Raw genomic sequence first — 25,388 nt, 5'->3', positions numbered from 1 at the left:
AACGACTCCTCCCTGCAGGAACCCTCCCAGCCGAGCCCCTGCTCAGGCATGGCTGCCTCTGGCAGGGCCTGGCCTGGCCCCTGGGGGTCCACACGCACCTAGACAGGTTGAGTGCCAGCTGGTCCAGCTGCCGGGCGTGGGCCTCGGCGGCCTCCACCAGGCCTAGCTTGCTGCCGGCTGGGGAGAAGAGATGCATCTTCTGCAGCAGGGGTGCGCGTGCGCCGTCGAGGCTGGCCGCCAGGCGCTCCAGCTCCTGGGGAGGGGCGGGGCGGGGCTGAGTAAGGACATCCCGACTCCTACGCCACCCACCCGACCTGGGACCCCAGGGGCCACAGGGGTATGCGGAGGGCACAGGAACCGGCCGTGGCTGCCGCCCGGATTGCAGCCGCACGGAGGGGACGGGACCTCGGCCGGGCTCACCTCCTTGGCCACATCCACGCCATGCAGAAGCTCCACAACACGGTTCAGGGTCTGCTGGGCGGCCTGCAGGGCGGCCATCACTGTTGCGTTGTCCCGTGACAGCTCCTGCTTCCGTTGCTGGGGGCAAGGTTGGGGTTAAAGGGCATGACAGGCAAGCAGGGGTCCTGGGGTAAAAGGAAGGAGAGGGCAGAGAACCAGGGGGAGGGGAGAGGGGGGAGGGGGGAGGACAAGGGGCCAGCCCTCCCTCACCAGGGCTTCCTCCAGCTGCTCCTGGTTGCGACTGTTGAGCTCCTCGGCCTCCCGCGTGGTGTCCACCGCCCGGTTCAGGGCCTCGCGAAGGTCCATAAGGTCAGCCTCATACTGGGCCAGCTGGTCATGGATTTCCGTGGACAGTTCCTGGTTTTCCCCCCAGCGGCTAGCCAGGTGCTCCTGCACGTGCGTTAGCACTGGCCAACACCAGGTGTAAGAGCAGTCACTCGGGCAGCCGGAGCTCTGAGCCAGACCCCCCGCCCCCCGCCGCCCCTCCCCAGCCCTCAACTCTGAGCCGGCCTCCCCCTGCCCGCTCCCCCCCCAAGCCCTGCCTGACCGTTAGCAGCACTCACGTGTCTGGGCCTCGACCAGCTCGGCCTCCGCCCCTGCCCGGGGGGCCCCCAGGCTCCGCGCCCGCATCTCCCGGAGCAGACGCTCCACTTGCGCCAGTGTCCAGCTCAGCGTCTCTCCCGAGGGGGCCGAGGCGTTGGCTGGCGTCAGATGGCCCATCTGGGCTGCAAGCTCTGTGGGGCCGAAGGTGGTCAGGGCTGAAGGCTGTGCGGGCAGCCCTCGGCGCGGCTTCCGCTCCGCTCCACTCCCTGTTGAGCTCGGGTAGAGAGCATGTTGCCCTTCCGCCTGGCTTCCCCGGGTACCCGGCTCGGCCGGCCCCACCTCCCACAGCCCTCCTCGTCCCTCCTTGCCAGCCGGCTCACGCCCAGCTAGAAGGGCACTTTCTCTTGGACTCCTGGGCTAGGCTGGGCCCCACTGCGCCGGCCCGGGGAGCCATCATTTTTGCATGTTCAAGGCCTGTTTGTCATGAAGGAAGTGGCCAGTTTGACTACCTGCCCACTGCTGCCCAGTTTGGCCCATCTCACGCGGCCTCCCTGGACTTATCAGCCCCTTGCGCACCTCCTGAGCACACCACACACAGCTAAGCACGCACCCCTGGCAGTTCTCTCAGGACATGCTCGGGCGAGACCCCAAGGACACCCCTCTGTCCCAGCAGCCCTACCGCTCAGGGCACGGTCCACAGCCCGGATCGTCTCCAGCAGCGTCTGGGCCCGACCCCGTGTGACCTCGGTGCTGTCCAGCAGTCGACCTGCCTGGTCTCGGGCTCCAGCGGCCTGTGGATATGAGCTTCAGCCACATCCGACTAGTGGGAGCATGGCGGGGGGGGGGGGGGGGCGGGGGGGGCCCGGGTGACAGGGGCGGCCGGGGCACAGTGCGGGTGGGAAATGGGGAAGCTCCAGAGGGCGAGGACCCCGGGGCTCTCCCGGGAGGGGCCGCAGGGGTCCTGCCTGGCTGCCCAGCTGCTGTCCGTCCTGCACAAGGCTTGTGCTCTGTCGCTCTAGAGTCTGCAGCCGCTGCACCGTCTCGTGACGGGGATCTGGTGGGCCCCGGAGCTGGGTCTGAGGGAAGCAGGAGGTGAGGGCCTGAACTGAGTGGGGGAGGGAGGAGAGGGAGCGGCGGCAGGAGGCACCTTCAGGTCGGCGATGGAGTCGTTCAGCCTGTGCAGCCGCGCCCAGGCCGCCGAGCTGGTGTTGAGGCTGCGGAGCTGCTCTCGAATGGCGGGGAGGATGGCGCCAGCCCGCTCCAGGTCGTCCAGAAGCAGGACCACACAGTGGTCACACACTGCGGGCAACGAGGGCCACGGGTCAGTGGGGGCGGGGCTGGGGCAGGGACTGGAGGGTCACGGGATTGTGGCAGGGGTCACCGTGGGGTTGATGGGTCAACACGGAGCCAGACGTGCCAGAGAAATGAGGTCAGTGGGGGGAGGGGTCACAGGATAAAGAAGAGGTCTTGGGGTTCAGCCAGAGATCATGGGGTTGGCACAGAGTCTGAGCAGAAGGGGTCAAGGTGGAGGGTCAGAGGCTGGCATGGGGTCATCACGGAGGTTGGGATGGAACGGGGCAGGTGCAGGACCAGCCGGATGCGGTGGCCACTTGAGTGCTGGGCAGGGTTGGAGGCGGAGGGGCCTGCAGTCCACAGAAGGACAGGGACGGAGGCGGCCGGGGCCCCCAGGGCCAGGGTGCAGGCGGTCATCGGGTCAGGGCAGGGCTGGGAGGGGCAAGGGGCTGACCTTCGCAGTGGATGCCGTGGCCTCCAGGCCCGCCTGGCACGGGCACCTGGTGCTGTTGGCTACACACATCGCAGCGGTCCCCTCCGAGCCCCGGGGGGCACGTGCAGCGGCCGGTGTGTGGGTCACAGTGGCCTCCCGGGCACTGGCAGCCTGGAGGGAGAGACTGGTGAACATGGCGCCCCCCACCGTGGGGCTGCCCCCAGCCCTCCTGGGGCCCGCCCGCCTCCACTCACGCCTGCAGCCGTGCTCTGGGAGCCCCCAGTGGCCAGGGGCACACTCGCGGCACTGGGGTCCCGTGGTCCCCGGTCGGCATCGGCACTGCCCGCTCTGGGGGTGGCACTGCGGGCCTTCGGCGGCCGGTCCACAGGCACAGGGGCGGCAGCCCTGACAGAGCTCGAAGCCAAAGTGCCCTTCCTGCAGGACAGGCTGCACTGACGCCCTGCCCAGTCCCAGGAACCCCCTGGGGCGCGGGCCTCCTCCCCGCCCAGGGCTGTGGGCTCCGGCCTCCACAAGCCCGGCCCTCCTGTCCCCGCCAGGACAGCAGATACATGTGTGAGGTCATCGAGGACAGGGGCATTCTCCTCCTGTCCCCTGTATGCCCAGGCCCTCCCCCCCACTGCCCCCACGCCAGCTCTCCCCCCCCCCCCCCCGCACCTGACAGCGGTCGCAGCGTGTCCCGGCCACACCCGCCTTGCACACACAGCGGCCGGTCTGGGGGTCGCAGGCCTCCGTCCCACACAGGGAGCAGTCGCACCCTAAGGGAAGGGGTGCTGTCACTTCCCAGTCCACCCCAGCCATTCCCCCTGCCTTCCTGCTCACACCCCGGAGCCGCCACCGCCCTGGTTGAGCCGGGCCTTCCTCTCCCAAAGCCTGACAGGCCCCTGAGTGAGCATGCACGGGGGTGGGGCGGAGCGCAGAGCCCGTGACGGGGTCCTGACCACGCGGGGGGGGGGGCGCCCCCGCCCACTGCACACGCCTGTCCCCGCCTGTCCCGTCTGTCCCCGGGGTGCGCCCCGCGGCCCCGCCCCCGCCTACGCGTGCAGTTGCCGGGGAGCAGGGCGTCCCCGTAGAAGCCGGGGGCGCACGCCTCGCAGCGGGGCCCGGTGGTATGGCGCAGGCAGCCGCGGCAGGTGCCGGTCAGGGGGTCGCAGTCACTAAAGAGCAGGTTGGGGTCCCCGTTGCCGCTGCAGTCGCAGGGCTGGCAGGAGCTGCCCAGCACCAGAGGATTCCCGAAGAAGCCGGGTGCGCAGCTGGCACGTAGAGAGGGCGGTCGGGTCAGGCCAGGGCCGGCCCGCACCGGTCCAGGTCTGCGCTCTCCCGCCCGCCGCTTACCGCTCACAGGAGGCCCCGGCGTAGCCAGGCTTGCACAGGCACTGGGCGCGTCCTCCTCGCAGCACGCAGCCCTCCGCGAAGCTGAGGACGAGAGGAGGCCAGCCGCTGCCCACCTGCCCTCCCGGCCCCGGCCAGCGCCCGGCCAGCACCAGGGGCCGGGTTCTCCCTGCTGCAGCTGCCGGTGGGGGGCACGGAGAAGGAGGGGAGCGATGGAGGGGAGCGGTGGGGGGGCAGTGGGGGGGGCGGTAGAGGTGGCGGTGGAGGGGAGCGGTGGAGGGGGGCGGTGGGGGGGGTGGAGGGGAGCGGTGGGGGGGAGGAGGGCAGTGGGGGGGCGGTGGGGGGGTAGAGGGGGAGGTGGAGGGGGCGGTGAAGGGGAGCGGTGCGGGGCGGTGGGGGGGGTGGAGGGGAGCGGTGGGGGGGTGGAGGGGAGCGGTGGGGGGGCAGTGGGGGGCGGTGGGGGGGTGGAGGGGAGCGGTGGGGGGGTGGAGGGGGGCAGTGGGGGGGGCGGTGGGGGGGTAGAGGGGGAGGTGGAGGGGGGCGGTGAAGGGGAGCGGTGGGGGGGCAGTGGGGGGCGGTGGGGGGGTGGAGGGGAGCGGTGGGGGGTGGAGGGGGGCAGTGGGGGGGCGGTGGGGGGTTGGGGGGACAGTGGAGGGGGGCGGTGGAGGGGGGCAGGCAGGGAGAGGCTCTCGCGCCATCAGGGCCTGGCTCGGCTTACTTGTTGGAAGGCGCTGCGAGCGGGCAGGGACAGCTGACACAGGGGGCTGCGGGGTCCCCGGCCCCACCACTCACAAAGCCGGCCCGGCAGCGCTCGCAGTGTTCGCCCTCGGTGTTGTGCTGGCAGCCCTGGGCAGTGCAGACGGGGCCGGCATGAGCAGGGCCCCGCCACACCGCGCCATGCACCCCAGGCCTCCGTGGATTGAAGGCCACTGGCCTCTTCTGTGGCCCGCCCGCCCGCCCACCCATGCTTTGGTGGCTGCGCCCTCCACCAGGCTCCACTCACCACACAGATGCCAGAGCCGGGGAGGCAGCGGTCTGAGTGGCCGTGGCACTGACAAGGGACACAGCGGCCTAGGAAGGGCCCTTTGGTGTCACGGAAGTAGCCAGGGGCGCATTCCTGGGGAAGGGGAAAGGGGAAGGGGGCAGTGACTGAGAAAAGGCAGAGCCAGCCCAAGGCTGAGCAGAGCTGGGGGGGCGGGGGGCTGCTCCCAGTCAGACCCCAGGGCTCTGCATTCCCCAGCCATGGCTGTGGGGCAGGGTGCCCTGCAGCCTGGGGGCCGGGGCTAGGCTGCAATCGGGAGCTCCCGACGGGGACTGGCCAAAGGTCTGGCCACTGGCTCCAAGCCCAGAGAACCTGGCTCCCACAGCCACACCACCACGGAGCCTCAGGAAGGACCAGACCCCGGAGCCAGTGGCCAGAGCCTCCTCCTCTACCCCAAGTGCCTCTTTCTAGCAGGTGCTCAGCCACAAATCTGAAATGGCCGAGCCGCCCCCGACTGGACAGAGCAGAGCAGAGGAGCACAGGCAAGGAAGCGTTAGCTGGACGTTAGGATGGACGGTAGATGGTAGCCGGGTGGGCGCTGTGGGGAGGGCTGGCCGGGAGTGAAGCTGACAGTGCAGTAGTGACCAGGAGCAGCGGCAGGGACAAGCCGGGGAACTGAGGTGGGAGGGTGAGCGGCTGCGAGCAGGCGCGGGCTCCAGCGAGGGCTGCGTGGCTGGGCAGCCTCGGCCTGCCCCCCTCGACCCCTCACCTGGCACGAGTCGCCGCGGTAGCTGGCAGGACACATGCACACCTCCACGTTGCTGGCTGGAGGTCCCATGCCCATCTCACCAGCTACCTCCAGTACCACCCTACGCAGGGAGACCGAGTTGGCCAAGAAGAGGGCGCGGATCTGCAGCTGCTCCAGGCTGGCCAGGACCATCATGAGTTCCTCCCGGGACACAGCGTTGTGGGTCTCCATGTGCCGGAAGTTCCCCTGGGGACGAAGACATGACCTCAGCGGACGACACCCAAGGACGAAGAGGGACAGAGCCTCATGTGAGGGACAGGCAGAGACCAACGCAGGGCAGAGGCACACACAGACCGGGGGGCGGGACTTCCACCGGGAAACCAGCAGCGGGCCCCTACCTCACACCACACACCACACCCAGGCGTGTGAAGAATTACAATGTTTAAGCTCTTAGAAGAAAATACACGTTAAGTGCTTTCTGACTTGGGAGAGAAATACTTTCTTAAAAAATGTGAAGGGCTGGGAAGGTGGCTCAGTGGTAGAGTGCTTGCCTTGCATGCTTGAGGCCCTGGGTTCGATTCCTCAGCACCATATAAGCAAAAAGCCGGAAGCGGTGCTGTGGCTCAAGTGGTAGAGTGCTAGCCTTGAGCTGAAGAGCTGAGGGACAGCGCCCAGGCCCAGAGTTCAGGCCACACGACTGGACCCCCCAAAAAAAATATTTTATAAAGTCTATGTTGAGATTATAAGTGCTGTGCCTATTAAATCTTCCCTCCCTTATTTGGCAACTATAATTTTTTTTTCCAGTAGTGGGGATGAATCCAGGGCCTTGTGCATTCAGACAGGAGCTCTACCTGGGGAGAGGCAATCCATGGTCAACAGACATCTCAGGGAAAAGCAAGAATGGCCTGTAGATACAGATGCTTCCCTGACAAAGAGTATTAACAGTGAACTCCTCTACACAGGCAAGGAAGAGACCACAAGTCAAAGAGACTTGGTCAAAAGATGAAGGGGTGGGGCCACAGAGGAAAGAGCTAATCACAGAGCGGTGTGAAGCGCTCAAGACCCATGGCAGGGGGCTGGGAAGGTGGCTCAGTGGTAGAGCGCTTGCCTTGCATGCCTGAGGCCCTGGGTTCGATTCCTCAGCACCACATAAGCAAAAAGGAAAAAAGGCAGAAGTGGTGCTGTGGCTCAAGTGGTAGAGCGCTGGCCTTGAGCTAAAGAGCTGAGGGACAGCTCCCAGGCCCAGAGTTCAGGCCCCACGACCGGACCCCCCCCCCCCCAAAAAAAAACAAAAAACAAAAGACCCATGGCAGTCAAAGACCCATCACGTGTCGTCAAAGCATCCACCGTGTTTATGGGGTGACCAGACGGAAGGCCTACGCCCCCCACAGCCGGTGCCCTGCACCCCCCCCTCCATCCCCCCCGCAGTGTCCGTACCCTGCAGCCGCCCCGTCCCGCCACGGGGCTGTTTTCCAAGTGGGCGTGGCCTTCTGTGGCTGTGCGGGTCCAGCCAGCGCTACTCACCTCCACCAGCTGCAGCTGCCCGTGATGAACATGGCCAGGCGCGGGGTAGGACGGCTCTAGGTATGTGATGCTCATCTGGTTGCCCTGGGAGACACACAGGCCAGGTAGGCGCGGCCTACGGTCCCAGCTGTCCCCTCCCACCTGCCCGTGCTGCCACGTCCGCGCCCTCCTGCTACCTGCAGCACCACACCCGGCCGGCTCTCGGTCGGGAAGAAGACGTCTCCCCGCTGGGTCTCTGAGTGCAGCTCGTAGCGGAGAGTCCCTCCGTAGGACGACACCTGGAGCCAGGACGGTTGGGTGACCTGGCCAGACCCCGGCCGCGGACCCCACGGTGGCCTCCCCACCCCGTTCCGTGGAGCCAGACCCCGGCCGCGGACCCCGACGGTGGCCTCCCCACCCCGTTCCGTGGAGCCAGACCCTGGCCGCGGACCCCGACGGTGGCCTCCCCACCCCGTTCCGTGGAGCGGGGCCCGGGAGCCCTCCTCGTGACACCGGCCCTGGGCCGGGGAGCCTCTGGCTCTCTGCAGCTGGCCCCCAGCTGTGCTGGACACCCTCACCACGCTCCTGGCCCCTGGCCATAGTTCGTTCTTAGGGAGCATAGCCACTCCAACGTGTGTCCTCCACACCGGATGCCTTTGCTCACCCGATCTCCAAGGTAGGAAGGAGGCGCCTGCCAGTACAGCTCCGGGCTGCTGTCGACCACGTGCCGCAGGTCTGCGTGGAGCCACGTCCCTTCCCGACGCTCATGGGGGACCACCTGCCGGTCACTGCTCAGCAGCGTCCAGCCCTCCATGTCCGTGAACTGTGGGCGCACGGGGGTCATGTGGGGTGGGTGCCCGTCCCCGCGTGCCGCCCCCCCCCGCTGGCCAGGGTCACCGGGCTGGCTGTCCCGAGCAGATACCTCGCGGCGGGCCTGGGCGGAGCTCCGGCAGCGCTCGGTGGCCCCAAAGCAGAAGCAGCGGGTGCAGCCCTTGGGGTTGGAGGCATCGAGGGAGAAGGCCCCCACTCGACACTGGTCACACCTCGGGCCCTGCACGTTCTCCTGGGGCAGCAGAGATGACACGGGTGTGCGGGAGGCCTGGCCGCAGCTCGCGGCAGCCCCGCGGCCCCCTGCTCTCCAGACACCAGGGAGCTGTGCGGGTCTCCGCTACAGGCGGCGTGTGGAGGGGCCCCGGCGCGGCCCCGCTCACCTTGCAGTGGCACTGGCCTGTGAGGGCGTCGCACACGCTGGGCGCCGTGCCCGCCCCGTGGCAGTCGCAGGGCCGGCAGCTGGGGTACCCGTAGAAGCCCGGCGCGCAGCTGTCACAGCGGCGCCCGGACACGTTGGGCCGGCACCTGCCAGAGCAGAGGGCAGCTGAGCCTCCAAGAACCAAACGGGAGGGGCAGACACCGGGCCCTCTGGTCAGCCGTGCCCACCCCGAGACCACGCAGGGCCCGGGCTCCCAGGCTCACTTGCACTGGCCGCTGTCCGTGTCACAGGTCGGGTCGGTCAGCTCCTGCACACCAGGCCCCGAGCAGTTGCACTCCTCACAGCCAACCAGGGGGTGGCAGCCGAAGGTCCGGGGCTGGCAGACCAGGCAGTCGGGGGGGACGGTGCGCGGCGGGCAGATGCACCGGCCCGTGAGCTCGTCGCAGAGGCGGGCACCGCAGTCACAGGCTGCGGGGGGACATCGCCAGCTGACCCGAGCCCTCGGCCCCGCTCTGCCGCAGCTGCAGACCGCGGGGCGCGCGGGAGGCGCCTGTGACTCCCGCCCCAGCCACGCCACATCCAGGCCCCGGGGCTTTGGACGGCTGCCCTCGTGGACACACTGACATCTAGTTGCCAAGCGCTGCACACTACCTGCTGGTTCCCAGAATGTTCTAGACAACCCCACAAGATGGGTGTCCTACGCCTAGGCCACAAGCTGTCTGAGGTTCCTAGACAGAACGTGGCAGGGCTAGCCTGACAGACTCCTCCCAGCCTGGCCTGTGAGCCGGGAAGTCCTCACGGGGGTCTAGCTGGCAGCCCCTGCCTCCTGTGCCCTGTAGCTGGGAAGTGCCCACGGGGCTAGCCCCCAGCCCGGTGCTCACACACGGGGTACTCACGCCTGCAGTTGGGGAAGCCCCAGTAGCCTGTAGCACAGCGAGAGCAGTCACGGCCGATGACGTGGGCCCGGCAGGGACACTGGCCCCCAAAGGGCTCACAAGTGGGGCCTGTGGCACCCACCTCGTGGCAGCCACAGGGCCGAGCACCGTTATTGTAGAAGAGAGAGAGGGAGGCGGCGGCCTGCCGGCAGAACGGGGTGGAGCTGCTGGGGCTGCGAGGAGAGGAAGGGGTGAGGCCGGTGCTCCGCGGGCCACGCGTGGCACACGCCCCAGCGCCGCCCAGCCCCAACCCTGCCCACCTGATGTGATAGCCGTGGGCGGCACAGTGGCTGATGAAGTCATAGGACTTGTCCAGGGGCTCCTCCCTGAGGTAGCTGGGGCCATAGGCGTCCTCGGGGACCACCAACACGTAGTCCTGGGGAGGGGCGCCTGGTCACTGGGGGCCGGTGAAGGGCCTGGTCGGGGGAGCGGCCAAGGCCTACGGGAAGGGGACAGCCCCGACCCTGCAGCGCCCCCTCCCTCAACCTCTCCATCCTCAGGCACTGCAGCCAGCGCAGCGGGAGAGGGCATGAAAGACAGAGAGATCTCTCCTCTGCTCTGTTCCCTGCCTTTTGCCGACATCTCCCCCAGCCCGGTCCACCGTCCAGGCCGGCCTCTGGAGGACCACTGCCTCATCAGAGACCGGACACTTGTGAGATGTCTCCTCACTTGATCCTGGAGGTCCCAGGAGCAGAAGTGACTACACTTGGTCTTGGCATGGTGGCGGTGAGACCCAAGGTAGGGTGATGGGCCTCGAGGAGGGATGAGCCCTGGGACTCACCAGCCAGAGCCACCGGCCCTCGGGCACCCGCACGGTCACCGTGAGCTCGCTGTCTGTCACGTCCAGCACGGTCCGGCCCTCACACGACACCAGCGTGCGGCACCCATACCCATGCGGGCAGAAGCTGGCGTTGGCGTGGCCTGGAGGATGGGGGAGATCAGGACGCCGGCTGGACCGCGCCCGGCTCCACAGCCTGTCCTAGGCCACGGCGTGAGCATGGTGGCTTATGCACGTGCTCCGGATCTGTCTGCAGAGAACCTGCAGGGCCCTAGCTTGGGGACCAGGCCCGGCCATGCAGCCACGGGCTGGGGTGTGGGGGCAGACCTAGCCGAAGCCCACAACCAAGGTCTATTTTATCACATGGGACAGGAACACACCAAGAACTGTAACATGGGGAGGGGCTGTGGGGACAAGACTGTGGGAACAGGGTGGGGGAGGTGCGGCTGACACCCACAGAGCCAGACTGCGTCCACCTGTCCCTGCCTGTGCCCGTGGCTGGCCACGGCAGCACAGCCACCCCTCCCCGGCCACTCACCCTGCCAGACCCGGCCTCCATGGATCAGGACCTCCACGGAGAAGGTGGGGTGGGCCGGCTGGTACCCGTGCAGCAGGAAGGCGTAGCGGCCCAGGGTGGGGACCTGGGTGGTGAAGACCACGGTGCCCTGCGGGGACAGGCTAGAATGAGCGGGCAGAAGTGGGGAAATGTGGGGTCCGAGGCGGCCCCCATTACTGTCTGGCCCACGCCTGGGGGTGGAGAGCAGAGGACTGAGTGCCCTGCCTGATCCCCTGCCCCCTCCCCCCAGCGAAGGCCCCGCCCGGCCAAGCCCTCACCTGGGGGTGGCGCAGCAGGGTGGGCTCGACGTCGGGGTCCACCGCGGTGGGGGGGCGAGGCTGGGGCCCAGGAGGGGCGGCTCCGGGGGCAAGCTCCTGAGAGCGGGCCAGAGGGAGGTCTGGAGGGAGCGGCAGCACCTGGCAGTCCCTCAGCACAATGGGCTGTGGCGGCTTCGGGAAGCGCGAGGGCGCGCAGGCAGCCCTGGGGCGGACACGCGCGTGAGCTGGGACCCGGCCAGCGGGGCCCGGCCGCCCGGCTGTTCCCTGCCCGCTACCTGCTGAGCCCGAAGGTGCCGTGGCTGCTCACACAGTGGACACGGGGCTCCACGAACTCCGTGCTGAACTCCTCCGCAGGCACCAGGGTGACGCCGTGCTGCGGACGCAGGGATGATGTAGCCACCTGGACCCTCAGCGTCCCTGACTGCCCGCCCCTGCCCGCTACCCTCTGAGGCCCGGGCCGGTCAGGCTCCCCGCCGGCCCTGCGCGGGCGGGCAGGCTCTAAGGACACGTGCGTCTACACCAGGCAGCTCCCAGCTCGGGGCCTGGGGTCTGCTGCCCTCCTCTCCCCTTGTACACATGGAAGAAGCCACCCCTGGGGGCCCGGGGAAGCCAGGCCGGCCCCTGAGACCAAGCCAACCTCACGGCAAGGGCTCGACTCACCAGGAAGAAACGCGCCTGCGGAGAGGTGAGCCGGATGCTGGCCTCTGAGTCCACATGGAAGGTGGCCAGGTGGTGCTGTGAGTCCAGGGTGGGGCCTCGGCACAGGACGCTGGGAGGGAGGGGGAGGTAATGGTCAGTGGGTGAGCAGCCAGGGCCCCAGCCCCGACACCAGCACCGCCCTTGTTCTGGGCCCACCTGTACGGGCAGGGGTGTAGGGTGAGCGCCCCCTGCTGGGGGGCCCGCTGGGGTGTGTGCACAGCCACGCCCACCTCCTGGTCAGGACCTTCATTGGCGTATTCCACCACCAAGGCATAGCGGCCCGGCCGAGGCACCATCACCTGAAGCTGGACGTCCACCTGGAGCGGGGAAGAGTGACCAGAAGCCCATGGACCCTGCCCTTCCCACATCCACCCACCTTGACCCACAGCAGCCCCGGGCCAGAGAAAGGGCCGACTCCACTTGGGGCACGAGCACAAGGCAAGCCAGGCAGTCTCCCTCACAGACCAGGTCAGATGGGGACGGCAGTGGCCACACTGCTTCACGGTCCAGCAGCCTTGCCCCACACCTGCGTCCTGCCCTTCCCCCAGGGCCAAAGGCCTCAAGCACCCGCCCTCCCGGGCCCCTGGACACGCACATCGATGCCCAAGCAGGCGGCCAGAGGTGGGTGCGAAGGGCTGAGCTGCTCCGTGGGGCAGGGCCGGGGCAAGCTGTTGTCATGGCGACACAGGGCCTCGAGCCCGGATGCCGAGGGAAAGCCGTCCAGGGGGAGATGGGTGTGGAGAAGGCAGCTGAGGACAGAGAGGCTGAGGTCAGCCACAGGGACCCCCAGCACCCAGGAGCTGACCCTGGAAGGCTGCTGCCGGGGGTCCCGGCCCTCACCCCGTGGGCCCTCACTTTTCCTGGGAGTTCTGTGCAGATGGCCGGTAGGTGCAGGCCTCGGTCACTCGGAGCTGCAGGAGCGCCGCCTCATAGTAAGCACTGGGCAGCAGGACCACGTAGTCCTGGCGAGGACAGGAGGCGGGTGCTGAGGCTCTTTGGCCCAGGGCCTGTCCCCCCACCTACCTTGGTCCCCGCCTCACCAGGAGCACCCCTTCCGCCTCCACAAGAAGGGCCCAGATGCCAGGGTTTAGTACAAAGGGCTCCCCAAAGCCCCTCTGGGGCACAGTGACAAAGGCAGGCTCAGTGCTGGGCAGAAAGGTCACCGGCTGGCTCTGCTCCGTGCCTGGGAGGATGGGGAAGAAGGAAGGGAGATCCTGCCTCGGCTCTCAGGCCTCCCCAACCTGACCCCCCTCCCGTGGTGTGTGGGCACGCCCCAGGGCCAAGCACCCTTCCGGGAGTCGGGGGAGACTGCTGGGGCTGGAGGAATGGAGCAGCGGTGCAGGGCAGGGTGTGCCCGGCAGCCCCGACTCACAGTTGACACAGGCGACAAGCTTGGCCTCCTCGTGCATGGAGACCCGCCCGCTCACGCTGGTAGGCCCCCGGTTCACATAACGGAAGACCAGGCGAAAGAGGTCAGGAGAGGTCACGTTCAGCCTGGCCACAATCCTGGGCTGGGGGGTGGGAGGATGGGCACAGAGTATCAGGTCATTGCGGCCATGACCAGCACGGTCCCGTGACCCTCCCGGGTGCTGCCTGCTCTGCCGGCCACGCCAGGAGCTGGGAGACATTCAGAGAAGCGGGAGGGATGGGGTGGGGCGCGGCGCCACCTGGATCGGAGACATGTGGGCATAGCCCCTCCAACTGAAGTTCTCGAATTCCAGGGGGTTGAAGCCAAAGCGCACGGCGTGGCCTGCGGGCGTGGTCGCCTCCTCCAGCTCCAGCCGCAGGTGGTGCAGGCTGGGCAGGTAGTGGTTCTTCGCCGGCCTGTGGCGGCACAGGTGAATGGGCAGGCGGGCACGGGACCCTCAGAGCCACCCAGATCCCTGGGGGCAGCCAGGTCCCAGGTGCCCAGGGAAGGGACGCGGGGGTGGGGGCGCACTCCGGGGAGCTCACTCGCTGCAGGTGAGGCTCTGCGTGTTGGGCCGGCACCGGCAGGCCCCCGTCTTTGGTTCACAGCCCTGGCCCAGAGCACCACCAACATCGCACTGGCAGCCTGCAGCGAGAAGGGGGGTTGTCAGACATTGTGCCTTGCCGAGCCCTCCCACTGCGCCCCACACCTCAGCACCTCACACCAGGCCCTGGCCTCCACCCTCCATCAGCTGAGAAGCCAACTTGAGGCTGGAGTCCCGGCTCAGAGGTGAGAACACTGGAACAGATCAGAGATGTCTGGAGCCCGGGCAGACGCGGTGCCTCTTCCGCCTCTGCCAGGGGTCTGGGCGGCGTCGGGGCGTCGTGAGCTCAGACGACCACCCCTTGCCATGGCCGGCGAGGGACCGCGGCCCGCCGGACCCCGCGTCTCTCCTGGGCCTCCACCTCCCGGCCAGAGCCGGGGCAGCGGCGCGGGCCTGGCACAGTGAGACGCTTACTGCGGCAGCCGAAGTAGTCAGCCTGGTCCAGCCCGAAGAAGCCATCCTTGCACGCGGAACACGTCTGCCCACACACATGGGCCTTGCAGAAGCAATGGCCGCTGCCCTGGTGCCAGAAGAGAAATGGGGGGTGAGAGGGAGGCCCCCCGGCTCACCTGCCCGTGGCGCTCGGCGCCCTGGCCTCACTCACCGGCCGGCACTCCCTCACTCCTCCCAGCGTGCCTCTGGGGTCGCAGCTGCATCCTGGGGAGGGCAGAGCAGGTCTAAGGACCTGGGGGGGCAGGAGGGCACGGGTGTCACCCACCCTCTCACCCCCACACCCCCAGGAGGGCCGACTTACGGGCACAGCCCTCGGGGTTGCTGGAGCTCAGCCCCCAGTACCCAGGTCTGCAGCGATCGCAGCTCGGCCCCTCCACGTGAGTCCGGCACGTGCAGGGGGCCTGGGGAAAACAGATGAGACAGCGTAAGAGTGGGGCCCTGGCCTCGAACCTGCAACCTCTCAGTTCTGGAGTCTTAACAGGGGGAGGAGGGCTCTCCTGCCCTGCCTCAAGCCCAGGATCCCCGGGAAGAACGAAGGGCCAACAGGAGGCACAGGCCCGCCCTGTGGTTGCCCTGGCAACTCAACAACAAGCAGGATGCTTTTGGGGGGGGGGGGTCAGGGGCTTGGGGCCAAGGCTGGCGTAGCCCCCAGCATCTTCCTGCTCAAGGGCTGGCCTGCGCTCACCTCAGGAAGTGAAGGGTTGGCTGGGGCCTGGCCTGCGGGGTGACAGGGTCCAGCTAGAGATAAGCAAGTCAGAGTCATTCCCCGGGGACTGGCCGGCCAGAACCGCATTCCCATGGGAGCAGGAACCACAGCCCATGGCTGTGACCAGGTGAGGACACCTCTGGACAGCACCACCCACACATCCTGTGACACGCACACACACGAGTGCACACAGCACAGCCACGTGAACACCAGCACGACTATTTGAGAAGCATGCGCACAGACACGTGGGTGCACATCACACGCACACACCCACACGCGGAGTGTGGGTGCACACGGGGGGACCCCAGGAAGGCACGATGAGCATGAACGGCACCCAGACACACGCGGACGTGGACCCCACCCCACCCCAGCTCACCTTCGCAGTGGGGAAAGTCGTAGGTGCCAGGCACACACGCATCACAGCGCAGCCCCGTCACGCGGGGCCGGCAGCTACACTGCCCGCTCTGGGGGTCACAGGCTGTGTCCAAGGAGCCCTCGGCGGAGCAGTGGCAGGCTGAGGAGGGCAGGGCGAAGGCAGGAGTGGGGGCCGTGCTCCCCCACCCCAGGACACTCACGGACGCAGGGAAGCCCACCCCCCAGCCCTCCCACCCCAGGACACTCACGGACGCAGGGAAGCCGTGGAAGCCCCCCCCAGCCCCACCCCCACCCCAGGACACTCACGGACGCAGGGAAGCCGTGGATGCCCCCCCCAGCCCCACCCCCACCCCAGGACACTCACGGACGCAGGGAAGCCCACCCCCCAGCCCTCCCCCCACCCCAGGACACTCACGGACGCAGGCAGGGAAGCCATGGAAGCCCCCCCAGCCCCACCCCCACTCCAGGACACTCACGGACGCAGGGAAGCCGTGGAAGCCCACCCCCCCGACCCCCACTCCAGGACACTCACGGACGCAGGGAAGCCCACCCCCCAGCCCTCCCCCCACCCCAGGACACTCACGGACGCAGGCAGGGAAGCCGTGGAAGCCCGCCCCCCCCAGCCCCACCCCCACCCCCACCCCAGGACACTCACGGACGCAGGCAGGGAAGCCATGGAAGCCCGCCCCCCCTGACCCCCACCCCAGGACACTCAAGGACGCAGGGAAGCCGTGGAAGCCCCCCCAGCCCCACCCCCACTCCAGGACACTCACGGACGCAGGGAAACCATGGAAGCCCACCCCCCCAGCCCTCCCACCCCAGGACACTCACGGACGCAGGCAGGGAAGCCATGGAAGCCCCCCCAGCCCTCCCCCCACCCCAGGACACTCACGGACGCAGGCAGGGAAGCCGTGGAAGCCCACCCCCCCTGACCCCCACCCCAGGACACTCACGGACGCAGGCAGGGAAGCCGTGGAAGCCCGCCCCCCCAGCCCTCCCACCCCAGGACACTCACGGACGCAGGCAGGGAAGCCATGGAAGCCCACCCCCCCTGACCCCCACCCCAGGACACTCACGGACGCAGGGAAGCCGTGGAAGCCCCCCCCGACCCCCACCCCAGGACACTCACGGACGCAGGCAGGGAAGCCGTGGAAGCCCACCCCCCAGCCCTCCCACCCCAGGACACTCACGGACGCAGGGAAGCCGTGGAAGCCCGCCCCCCCCCAGCCCCACCCCCACCCCAGGACACTCACGGACGCAGGGAAGCCGTGGAAGCCCGCCCCCCCCCCAGCCCTCCCACCCCAGGACACTCACGGACGCAGGCAGGGAAGCCATGAAAGCCCCCCCAGCCCTCCCCCCACCCCAGGACACTCACGGACGCAGGCAGGGAAGCCATGAAAGCCCACCCCCCCTGACCCCCACCCCAGGACACTCACGGACGCAGGCAGGGAAGCCGTGGAAGCCAGGGCTGCATTCATGGCAGGCGGAGCCCATGTAGCCAGGACGGCAGCGGCAGGAGCCACCTGCTCCACAGAGCTGGTCCAGGGCCCCCCGGGGGTCGCAGGCGCAGGCTGCGGGGCACAGTGGGGGGTCAGGCTCGGGCACCTTGCAGGTACCCAGCTCCTTCTTGTCCCGGCCCCCTCGCTCACCGCGGCAGTTGGGGTAACCGTGGTGGTCAGGGCGACAGCGATCGCAGTGTGGGCCCTCGAACCCGGGCCGGCAGGGGCAGCGGCCCTCCTCGTCGCAGCCTCCGGGCAGGGTCCCCGCAGGGCTGCAGCCACACACTGCGGAGCACAGCTTGTCACGGGGGCCCGGGGCCTCGCGGGCTAGGCCCTGGGGCCCTGGACCCCTCGGCGGGTGGTACTCACGCTGGCAGAGGGGGAAGCGGAAGTAGCCAGGGGCGCAGCGGTTGCACGCAGCCCCCTCGAAGCCCCCTCGGCACTGGCACTGGCCTGAGTCCGGGTCGCAGATGCCGCTGTCCACCCCAGGGCTGGAGCACTGGCAGGCTGCAGGAAGGGGCACGCCAGGCCCGGTCAGCGCCCAGGCGGTGCGGGGCACTCGCGCGCGGGAGAGGACGGGGTCTGCACTCACGCTGGCAGCCAGGGCCGTAGAACCCAGGCCTGCAGAGCTCACAGTGGGCACCCTGGAAGTTGGGCTTGCACACGCAGCGGCCCAGGTGCGGGTCCTTCCGGCAGGCATTGCCCACGGTCCCTGCGGCGCTGCAGTCACAGTCTGCAAGGAGGGGGTGGGGGAGGCTCAGACCCCTTCCCCTCCCCCAGGAAAGCCAGCTTCCCACTCACACTGGGTCTTGTTCCCATAACGAGTGTCTGCATTACATGAGTTAATTATACAAAGGGAGGGCATCATGGTGTGACAGTCCCATACATGCACAGAACGTATTTGATTATGTCACCTCTCTATTGCTCTCTCTCTCTCTTTTTTTTTTTTGTCAGTTGTGGGGCTTGAACTCTGGGCTTGGGTGCTGTCTCTCAGTTCTTCAGCTCAAGGCGGGCACTCTACCACTTGAGCCACAGCGCCACTTCCGGTTTTCAAGTGGTTTATTGGAGATAAGAGTCTCATGGACTTTCTTGCCTGGGCTGGCTTTGAACCGTGATCCTCAGAACTCAGCCTCCTGAGTAGCTAGGATTATAGGCATGAGCCATCAGCACCCAGCTTGCTCTTTCTTTCCTACACTATTTTGTATGATACTAATTAGAAATTAAGATAACAAAAATCTCAAGGGAAATAGTATTTTGGCACACCAGAACTGCAACGGCGCTCATACAGTCCAAGTTCACCGCAAGCCCAAAGGCAGAGCAACAAACAGAACCCCAGCACGCGCAACAGAAACTTCCGGTGTCTTTATAAACAATTCTAAGGTGGGAAGAAGAAAGGAAGAACATGAAAGGGGCATTCTGAATACACTTAATGTTTGTTCTCAACAGAAAAAACTGTTCATAATCTGTCACAAATGTAAAAAAGCTGGGCACTGGGGGCTCACATCTGAAGTCCTAGCTACTCAGGAGGCTGAGATCTGAGGAAGACAGTTCAAAGCCAGCCTGGGCAGGGAAGACCATGAGACTCTTATCTCCAATTAACCACCCAGACAGCCAGAAGTAGAAGTGTGGCTCAAGTAGTACAGCACTAGCCTCGAGTGAAAAAAGCTAGGGGACCACACCCGGGTCCTGAGTTCAAGCCCAGTACAGGTTCACACAAAAGAAGAATCACCATTGGTCAGACCAGAACATCGACACAGCCTATAATCCTGAAAAAGAAGGGTGTATCCCCACAGTGGTACCCACACAGCACAGCACAGCACAGCACAGGTTCCGTCGCTCGAACTGGAGTCAGGTAGGAGAGATAAGAAATGGTCCCCTAAAGACAGGTGGGGCCTAAGCTGACAGACAGGCTGGGTACCTAAGACCTGCTGCGTCCTGTGCTCCAGGAAGCCTGGGGTGAGCAGCCCTGAGCCGGGCGCGGCAGGCGGGAGGCCGAGAGCAGAGGAAGGGGACAGGCGGAAGCCGAGTCAAAGTGGCAGGGACACGAGGGAGCCGAGGCAGGACACAGGCCACGGAGCCGGTGGCGTGTGGAAGTCACGCAGGTGTCACACAGCGGCCAGGACTTCCGGCGCAGGGTGAAGTCCGTCCACGCACAGCCACAGCCACGCAGACACAAGACCTCCACAAATCCGCTGGCAGGGAAGCCTGAATTCACGCGAAAACCCCAACTCAAAGAAGCAGGCCTCCGGTGAGGACCAAGTAGACGGGCAACATCACAGACATATAGAACTTGGCACCCAACAGAACAGGCCTTCCTGCCAAACACCACCCAGCAATCTAAAGCGGTCGTGTTCCACGTGAGCCACGAGGAGACTGAAGAGCCAAGGTCAGAGCCATTACTGTCACCAATTCACATACCACTCCTGACCACGGTGCACCCACACAACCGGGGCTCGGGAAAACCCACTGCCCTGAATAATGATGCACTCGGCCAGATAACCCAGGCCAAAGAGGAAATACAGATGGAAAATACCAACGAGTCAGAAAAGAAATGAGGACACAGCATTCAACACCTAAGCGAGAGCTGAGCACCAGTGGCTCACGCATGTAATTCTAGCTACTCAGGAGGCTGAGATCTGAGGATCACGGTTCAACACCAGCCCAGGCAGGAAACTCCATGAGACTCTTATCTCCAATAAACCACTCAGAAAACCAGAAGTGGCGCAGTGGCTCAAGTGGCAGAGTGCTTGCCTTGAGCTGAAGGGCTGAGGGACAGTGCCCAGGCTGAGTTCAGGCCCCATGACCGACAAAAACAAAAAACAAAAAAACACCTAAGGGGGTACAGCTAACCAAAGCTGCATGCTGAGGAAAATGCGTAGCTCAGAAGCAGGACTGGAGCCACATTCCAGACAGGATGATGGCTGTGGGGCTGGGCCGACCTCAGCCTCCACCTGCTTCACGATCTGTCGTAACAACCAAACTCCTCCCAGACGTCACCGTCCCCCGCTAACGGCAGGCACCCTGGGGTAGGCAGGCGGACACTGCCTTCAACCTTCCTGTGCATGGTTGAGCAGCCAAAATAAGCGTAACTCAAGAACCTATCAGGGCTGGGAAGGTGGCTCCGTGGTAGTTTGCCAAGTACACATGAAGCCCTGAGTTTGATTCCTCACCACGTACACGGAAAAAGCTGGAAGTGGTGCTGTGGCTCAAGTGGTAGAGCACTAGCCTTGAGCAAAACCAGTTTAGGGGCAGGGCCCAGGCCCTGAGTTCAAGCCCCACGACTGGCAAAAAAAAAAAAAGACAAATGTACAAATTTATTAGGAATCAGAATCCTATCCATATAACCTTAAGCTATATAGATTGAAAACACCAACTATTCTTTTTATTTATTGAAAAACTAAAACATGTACAAACTTTAGTTAGGTATGATCAATAGAGAAGAAAGAGAGAAAAAGAGAGAGTGGGAGGGAGGAAGGGAAGGAGGGAGGGAAGAAGGAAGAAAGGAAGGAAGGGAGGGAGGGAGGATCATAGGAATAGAGAATTAAAAAGTACAGAGAATGTTGACCATAACTTTAGGCCACTATATCGGAATGTGCAACATAAACAATTTGCTAGAAGAAATAACCAAAAGATGTAAAATGAGGCCAAAATGTGGCAGATAACATCATGGAAGAACTTAAAATCTTCATCACATATCCCTTTTGGAAACAAGGCCTTGCCTACAATCCTTTCAGGCAGAAGCAAGAAGATCACAAGTTTGAGGCCAGCCAGAGCTATAGAGTGAAACTGTTTCAAAATAGAGGGGAGGAAAGAAAGTGGAGCATGCTAGGCAAGCACTCTGCCTTCCAGCTTTAACCCAGCACGAATGCATGTGATTTTTAAACTCATCTGTTCATAGAAGAACATGGCTAATTTCCCAAGGATTTTGCTAAACCAAAACATGGTAGCACACAGACAAAAATGAGAAGCTGTCAACAAGTCTTGCTCACGGAAGCAGACCCAAGGAAACAACTTATGTTCGGCCTGAGCTACATCAGGAAAGGCAGCAATTCATAGTATAATACACCAATTTAAAGTGGAATACTATACAGCCCTAGGTAACTTACCATGGACCCATAGAGAAAGAATTTTCATAGTCTACACCAGGAATTTGGCAAACTACGGTGCAAGGACTCCTGTCTTTATAAATAAAGTTTTATTGGAAGTAACACCAACCCACTTGCTCCAATATGGTCTACGGCTAGCTGCAACCTAGTGGCAGAAGCCGCAGAGCTGGGCAGAATCCAGACATTACATTTTACTGTGTGTACTATGATGAAAACCTACATATACTCATATAATCCTTCTGGGTGCCAGTGGCTCGTGTCTGTGATCTTGGTTTAAGCCAGTCTAGGCAAAAATTATGTGATACCCCATCTTACTCAATAGAAACTCGGGTGTGGTAACATGTGTCTGCCATCCCAGATACAGAGAAGTATAAATAGGAGGCTCACTCTGTAGGTTGGTCCCAGCAAAAAGACCCTATTTGAAAAATAACAGAAGCAAAAAGACTGAGGGCATGGCTCAAATGGTAACACACAGGCCTAGCAAGCACAAGGCCCTGAGCTATAAGCCAAAAAAAAAAAAAGGAGGCAGGGAAGGAAAGAACCTAAATTCCCAACGATGCGAGACTGGTAAAATAAGCGCTCTGTCTAACATAGACTGTAAAAGAACACGTCTGTGGGACTGTGGGTGAGACAGGCAGTAACTGAACTGTGCGTGGACACTCGTGTTTGCACAAGCATGCCCACATGGGTACGGGGAGCTCAGACAGCATGGAAAGCGGTCATTTCCTTTTATTTATTTTTGGCTGGGTACTGCAGATGGAAAATAGGGCTTGTACGTGCTCATCATGCATCTGCCACTGGGATACAGTATTTTTTAAGGTATTTTCCAGGGTGAATATGCCTTATTTATATAAAAATAAATGAGTCAGCTGGGTGCTGGTGGCTCATGCCTGTTATCCTAGCTACTCAAGAGGTGGAGATCTGTGGATCTCAGTTCAAAAGCCAGCCCAGGCAGGAAATCCATGAGACTCTTATCTCCAATTAACCATCAAAAAGCCAAAAGTGGAGCTGTGACTCAAGTGATAGAGCACTAGCCTTGAGCAAAAAAGCTCAGGGACAGCGCTCAGACCCTGAGTTCAGGCCCCAGGCCTGGCACGTGTGCACTCACTCACACACGTACGCACGCGCACACATGCAGTGACTAAGATGGACACTCATGCTTCATCATGGTTTCCAGCCCTGCGGCCAGCCTGGGGACCGACCGTGGGGGGATACTTACTCACGATCTGTCCAGCCGGCAGCACCTGCTCCCCGGTAGTGTTGAGGGAGAATGTGGGCACAGCTGAGCAGAAGAGACACCCTATCAGCCAGGGCTGTTGGGCCACTGTCGGCCCCGCCCCTGGTGCCCTGCCCCACGGGGCTCCCCAGCCGTGGGCAGTGGACTGGCCTCCCCCATCCCCGGCTCCGTGCGGCCCTCACGGTAGCAGTGCGGGAAGCCGGCGAAGCCCTCGGCGCACTCGTGGCACTGCGCCCCTGTGTAGTTTGGCCGGCAGTAGCAGCGGCCCGTCAGGTCTTCGCACGTGCCATCCGTGAAGTCTGACTCACAGCTGCAGCCTGGGGAGAGGAGGCGGCGGCTGGGGACACTAGTTCTCGGAGGGCCAGGGGGCGAGGCCTCCAGGGGGCAGGCGAGACCCTGGGTCCCCGGAGCCCTCTCCTGAGCCACCCAGGCGCCCACCCCACCGGGCCACTCACGGCGGCAGGCGTGGGGAGAGTCGAGCGGGTGGTCTGGCGCGCGGTAGAAGCCGGGCAGGCAGCGCTCGCAGTTGATGCCGGTGGTGTGATGCTGGGGGCAGGGGCTGCTGAGTCCAGGCCAGCCCGGGCCTGTGCCTGTGCCCACCCCCATCCCCCCCCCCCCCCCCCGGCCACACACGCAGTGTACCTGGCAGTTGATGCACACGCCCCCACCCTGGTACACACTGTCCTGGTTCTGGCTGGCGTTGCGCCGGTCCACTTCGGGGTCGTAGTAGCAGTCATGGGCGTGGCCGTGGCAGTTACAGGCTGGGGAGAATCCGCAGTCAGCCGCCCTTCCCAGCACCGAGCCCCAGGGCCCGGCCCTCCTGAGAGCCCAGGGCGCCCAGAGCGCCCACAGGTGGGTGGGGCACTCACGCTGGCACTCGTTGGCACTGTCGGTGGTGGCCGGCTTCCACCGCTGCTGGTTGAAGCCGGGGCAGCAGCGGTCACAGGAGCCCCCGCATGTGTTGTGCTGGCATGCGCACTGCAGCCTGTGGGGGGCACGGTAGGGCTGGGGTCCGCCCGGGGCAGAGGGCCAGCGCCAAGGCCAGGACTTCAGTCCTGCCTCGAAGGAGCCTGTAGTCTGTGCCACTCTAACAGCCAGCTCCTACTCAGACCTCCCTCCCTCTGCCCTGGGGGTTCTGAACAACACAAGGGCCGGGGACGGGGGGAGGGGGGGAGATGGTGGAGGGAAGAGGGTCACAGTGACACGGTGCAGGTGCTCCTGGAGGCCGGGGCGCATGCTGCAGGCGGGGGGGGGGACCCCGGCAATCAGGTGACCTGGCCATCCTTCCCACCACAGCCAGCACCCAGCCAGCTCCCAGGGAAGACACGTCTGTCCCCTCTGAGGTCAGGACCCCACTGGGCAGGCAACCCCTTGGCAGGACAGGGCCAGCTGAGGAGGCTCACCCAGCACCACCTCTCTGCCTGGCTGTGCAGAACGGGAAACTGAGACCCACACCCAACTCGACCATCTCCATCCCTCTGGGTGAAGACAGGCAGGACTTACCTGAAGGGGTCAGAGGGGTCTTTAGCATCACAGACGTCTGCATGGCCGTGGCAGACGCAGCGGCCACCGATGCTGATGTCCTTGATGCTGTAATAGTACTGTGCCCGTGGCCCATGAGTGCGGGGTGGGGGTGGGGGTCACTCCATCCCCCCCCCAACCTGGCCTCAGCCTTGGCTGGGGGCTTCTGCAGAGAGCCAGCTCCTCCTCCCTCCCCCGGGCCTAGGCCCCCGAGCTCACCCGGCGGGTGACGGTGGGGTCCCGCAGAGCCTTGCCCATGAGGTGGCCCAGCAGCGTGTTGGTGCGCAGGAAGCGCAGCCGGATATTGGTGGCTTTGGTGAAGTCTCGAAGCAGGGGTGAGTAGGAGAAGTTCATGGCCCCCGGGCGTCCATTCACCAGGGACACCACAATCTGCGGACAGCGTGACCGGTGAGGCTGGGCGTGGCCACCCCGCCCACGCCGCCATCAGACGGCCGGCCCTGCCCCGTGCCCACCTCGCCGTTCTCCAGGGGTACTATGCGCGAGTACTCGGTGGTGCAGATGACGTCGTCGTCCTGCGTGATCCGCTCCAGAGTGTGAGGCCCAAACCGCTCCAGACAGTCCCTTTTGGAGGCTACAGAGAACGATGGGAAGGTGAGCACCGGGGCCAGCCGGACACAGGGATCCCAGCACCAGGCACAGGGCCGGGTCTTGCCTGGCAGCCCATCGACCCATGTTCCACTGGCTGGGGGACTTGTGGAAGACAGAGGGAAGTCTGGCTGATGGCGGAGTCTGTCCTGCTGGGTCAGGGAGGTGGGAGACCTATGCAGAACTAACTAGCTCATACCCGATGGCTGGCCCTCTCCCTGGAAAATGCCGGAACAAGTTCCCCATGGCCCTTTCCGGGGCACCATCCCCTATTCTTGGCTGAGGAGTTTTGAGGGTCATGTGACCAAGCTGTGTAACTGAAGCATTTGCATGCTGCCAATATGGCCGGCCAGGGACACTGCTGCTAGCCTCACATAGACGGCTGAGCGGGCAGGAAGTGGGCTCAGAGCCGCCCAAGCAGCTCCATCGCCATGGGGGCAGCCCAAGCTGAAGCCTCCACCAGGAGACGGCCCGGAGCGGCACCGACTGTGGCTGACATCAGAACGAAACCAGCAAACTCTGCCTTCGGGGACCCACATCCATGGTCCTGGCCCTGTGGAGGTTGGCACCGGGCAGGGCTTGGTGTCTGGGGCCTCGGAAAAGTGTGGCGATGGCAATCCAGCCCGTTCCAGGAACACCCCAGACCCCGTGGCCCCGGGACACTCACAGGCAAAGAACTGCCACGGCTGATAGGTGTGGCCGAAGTCTGTGGACCGCTCCAGCACCCAGAGGTCTGGCCGAGGAGAGTTGGCAAACTTGATGAGCACATAGGCGACATGGAAAACCTGCAGGGAGGGGGGTGTGGCAAGGGCGTCAGGGTGCCTCGGCCCCTTCCGCCCCCTGCCCTCTTAGGTGTGGTGCAGAGGACCCCCAACTCCACCAGGGAACCCATCTCTCCTGGGGAACAACAGAAACCAGCCCTTGCTGAAAGGTTCCCTCCTGATCCTGGGTGTACCTGGATGCAGGACCTAGACCCCCCAGCCTCCTCCCCAGCCCCTCCTCAGGGGCCTCGGGGCCATCTTGGTCCGTTGGACTCAGGCCTGGTGGGGGGTGGTCAGGGCACGCTAGGCGGGCACACAGGAACCTGGCTGCAGGCCTGGGCAGTA

General features: G+C 64.7%; 1 protein-coding gene across 1 annotated transcript in view; it reads right to left on the bottom strand.

Moving 5' to 3' along the window:
- LOC138837799 (laminin subunit alpha-5-like) overlaps positions 1 to 25,388 on the bottom strand; it is a 44,963-nt gene that overhangs the window by 7,430 nt on the left and 12,145 nt on the right. Inside the window, exons 3-55 of the mRNA XM_070036810.1 lie at positions 24,950 to 25,067; positions 24,150 to 24,268; positions 23,896 to 24,066; positions 23,659 to 23,756; positions 23,025 to 23,140; positions 22,798 to 22,916; positions 22,611 to 22,701; positions 22,338 to 22,472; positions 22,138 to 22,200; positions 17,405 to 17,545; positions 17,182 to 17,319; positions 16,963 to 17,097; positions 16,750 to 16,884; positions 15,315 to 15,452; positions 14,918 to 14,970; positions 14,534 to 14,633; positions 14,384 to 14,436; positions 14,194 to 14,299; positions 13,721 to 13,820; positions 13,435 to 13,591; positions 13,140 to 13,278; positions 12,808 to 12,950; positions 12,623 to 12,729; positions 12,363 to 12,516; positions 11,924 to 12,084; positions 11,729 to 11,837; positions 11,344 to 11,441; positions 11,069 to 11,270; positions 10,773 to 10,899; positions 10,238 to 10,377; positions 9,717 to 9,832; positions 9,418 to 9,629; positions 8,785 to 8,989; positions 8,523 to 8,667; positions 8,234 to 8,374; positions 7,976 to 8,134; positions 7,509 to 7,610; positions 7,333 to 7,416; positions 5,830 to 6,054; positions 5,082 to 5,195; positions 4,797 to 4,924; positions 4,082 to 4,162; positions 3,785 to 3,999; positions 3,404 to 3,504; positions 2,983 to 3,163; positions 2,750 to 2,899; positions 2,150 to 2,301; positions 1,968 to 2,078; positions 1,682 to 1,793; positions 1,023 to 1,193; positions 670 to 866; positions 421 to 537; positions 99 to 253 (exon numbers count right to left, since the gene is read on the bottom strand). Of these exons, the coding sequence (XP_069892911.1) occupies positions 99 to 253; positions 421 to 537; positions 670 to 866; positions 1,023 to 1,193; positions 1,682 to 1,793; positions 1,968 to 2,078; positions 2,150 to 2,301; positions 2,750 to 2,899; positions 2,983 to 3,163; positions 3,404 to 3,504; positions 3,785 to 3,999; positions 4,082 to 4,162; positions 4,797 to 4,924; positions 5,082 to 5,195; positions 5,830 to 6,054; positions 7,333 to 7,416; positions 7,509 to 7,610; positions 7,976 to 8,134; positions 8,234 to 8,374; positions 8,523 to 8,667; positions 8,785 to 8,989; positions 9,418 to 9,629; positions 9,717 to 9,832; positions 10,238 to 10,377; positions 10,773 to 10,899; positions 11,069 to 11,270; positions 11,344 to 11,441; positions 11,729 to 11,837; positions 11,924 to 12,084; positions 12,363 to 12,516; positions 12,623 to 12,729; positions 12,808 to 12,950; positions 13,140 to 13,278; positions 13,435 to 13,591; positions 13,721 to 13,820; positions 14,194 to 14,299; positions 14,384 to 14,436; positions 14,534 to 14,633; positions 14,918 to 14,970; positions 15,315 to 15,452; positions 16,750 to 16,884; positions 16,963 to 17,097; positions 17,182 to 17,319; positions 17,405 to 17,545; positions 22,138 to 22,200; positions 22,338 to 22,472; positions 22,611 to 22,701; positions 22,798 to 22,916; positions 23,025 to 23,140; positions 23,659 to 23,756; positions 23,896 to 24,066; positions 24,150 to 24,268; positions 24,950 to 25,067 (7,040 nt within the window). The remainder of the gene's footprint in view (positions 1 to 98; positions 254 to 420; positions 538 to 669; positions 867 to 1,022; positions 1,194 to 1,681; positions 1,794 to 1,967; positions 2,079 to 2,149; positions 2,302 to 2,749; positions 2,900 to 2,982; positions 3,164 to 3,403; positions 3,505 to 3,784; positions 4,000 to 4,081; positions 4,163 to 4,796; positions 4,925 to 5,081; positions 5,196 to 5,829; positions 6,055 to 7,332; positions 7,417 to 7,508; positions 7,611 to 7,975; positions 8,135 to 8,233; positions 8,375 to 8,522; positions 8,668 to 8,784; positions 8,990 to 9,417; positions 9,630 to 9,716; positions 9,833 to 10,237; positions 10,378 to 10,772; positions 10,900 to 11,068; positions 11,271 to 11,343; positions 11,442 to 11,728; positions 11,838 to 11,923; positions 12,085 to 12,362; positions 12,517 to 12,622; positions 12,730 to 12,807; positions 12,951 to 13,139; positions 13,279 to 13,434; positions 13,592 to 13,720; positions 13,821 to 14,193; positions 14,300 to 14,383; positions 14,437 to 14,533; positions 14,634 to 14,917; positions 14,971 to 15,314; positions 15,453 to 16,749; positions 16,885 to 16,962; positions 17,098 to 17,181; positions 17,320 to 17,404; positions 17,546 to 22,137; positions 22,201 to 22,337; positions 22,473 to 22,610; positions 22,702 to 22,797; positions 22,917 to 23,024; positions 23,141 to 23,658; positions 23,757 to 23,895; positions 24,067 to 24,149; positions 24,269 to 24,949; positions 25,068 to 25,388) is intronic.

Source organism: Dipodomys merriami, unplaced genomic scaffold (genome assembly GCF_024711535.1).
Source record: "Dipodomys merriami isolate MVZ:Mamm:240054 unplaced genomic scaffold, mDipMer1.0.p SCAF_275, whole genome shotgun sequence".
In the NCBI taxonomy this organism is placed as follows: Eukaryota; Metazoa; Chordata; class Mammalia; order Rodentia; family Heteromyidae; genus Dipodomys; species Dipodomys merriami.
This window is presented reverse-complemented; position numbering and strand designations above follow the sequence as displayed.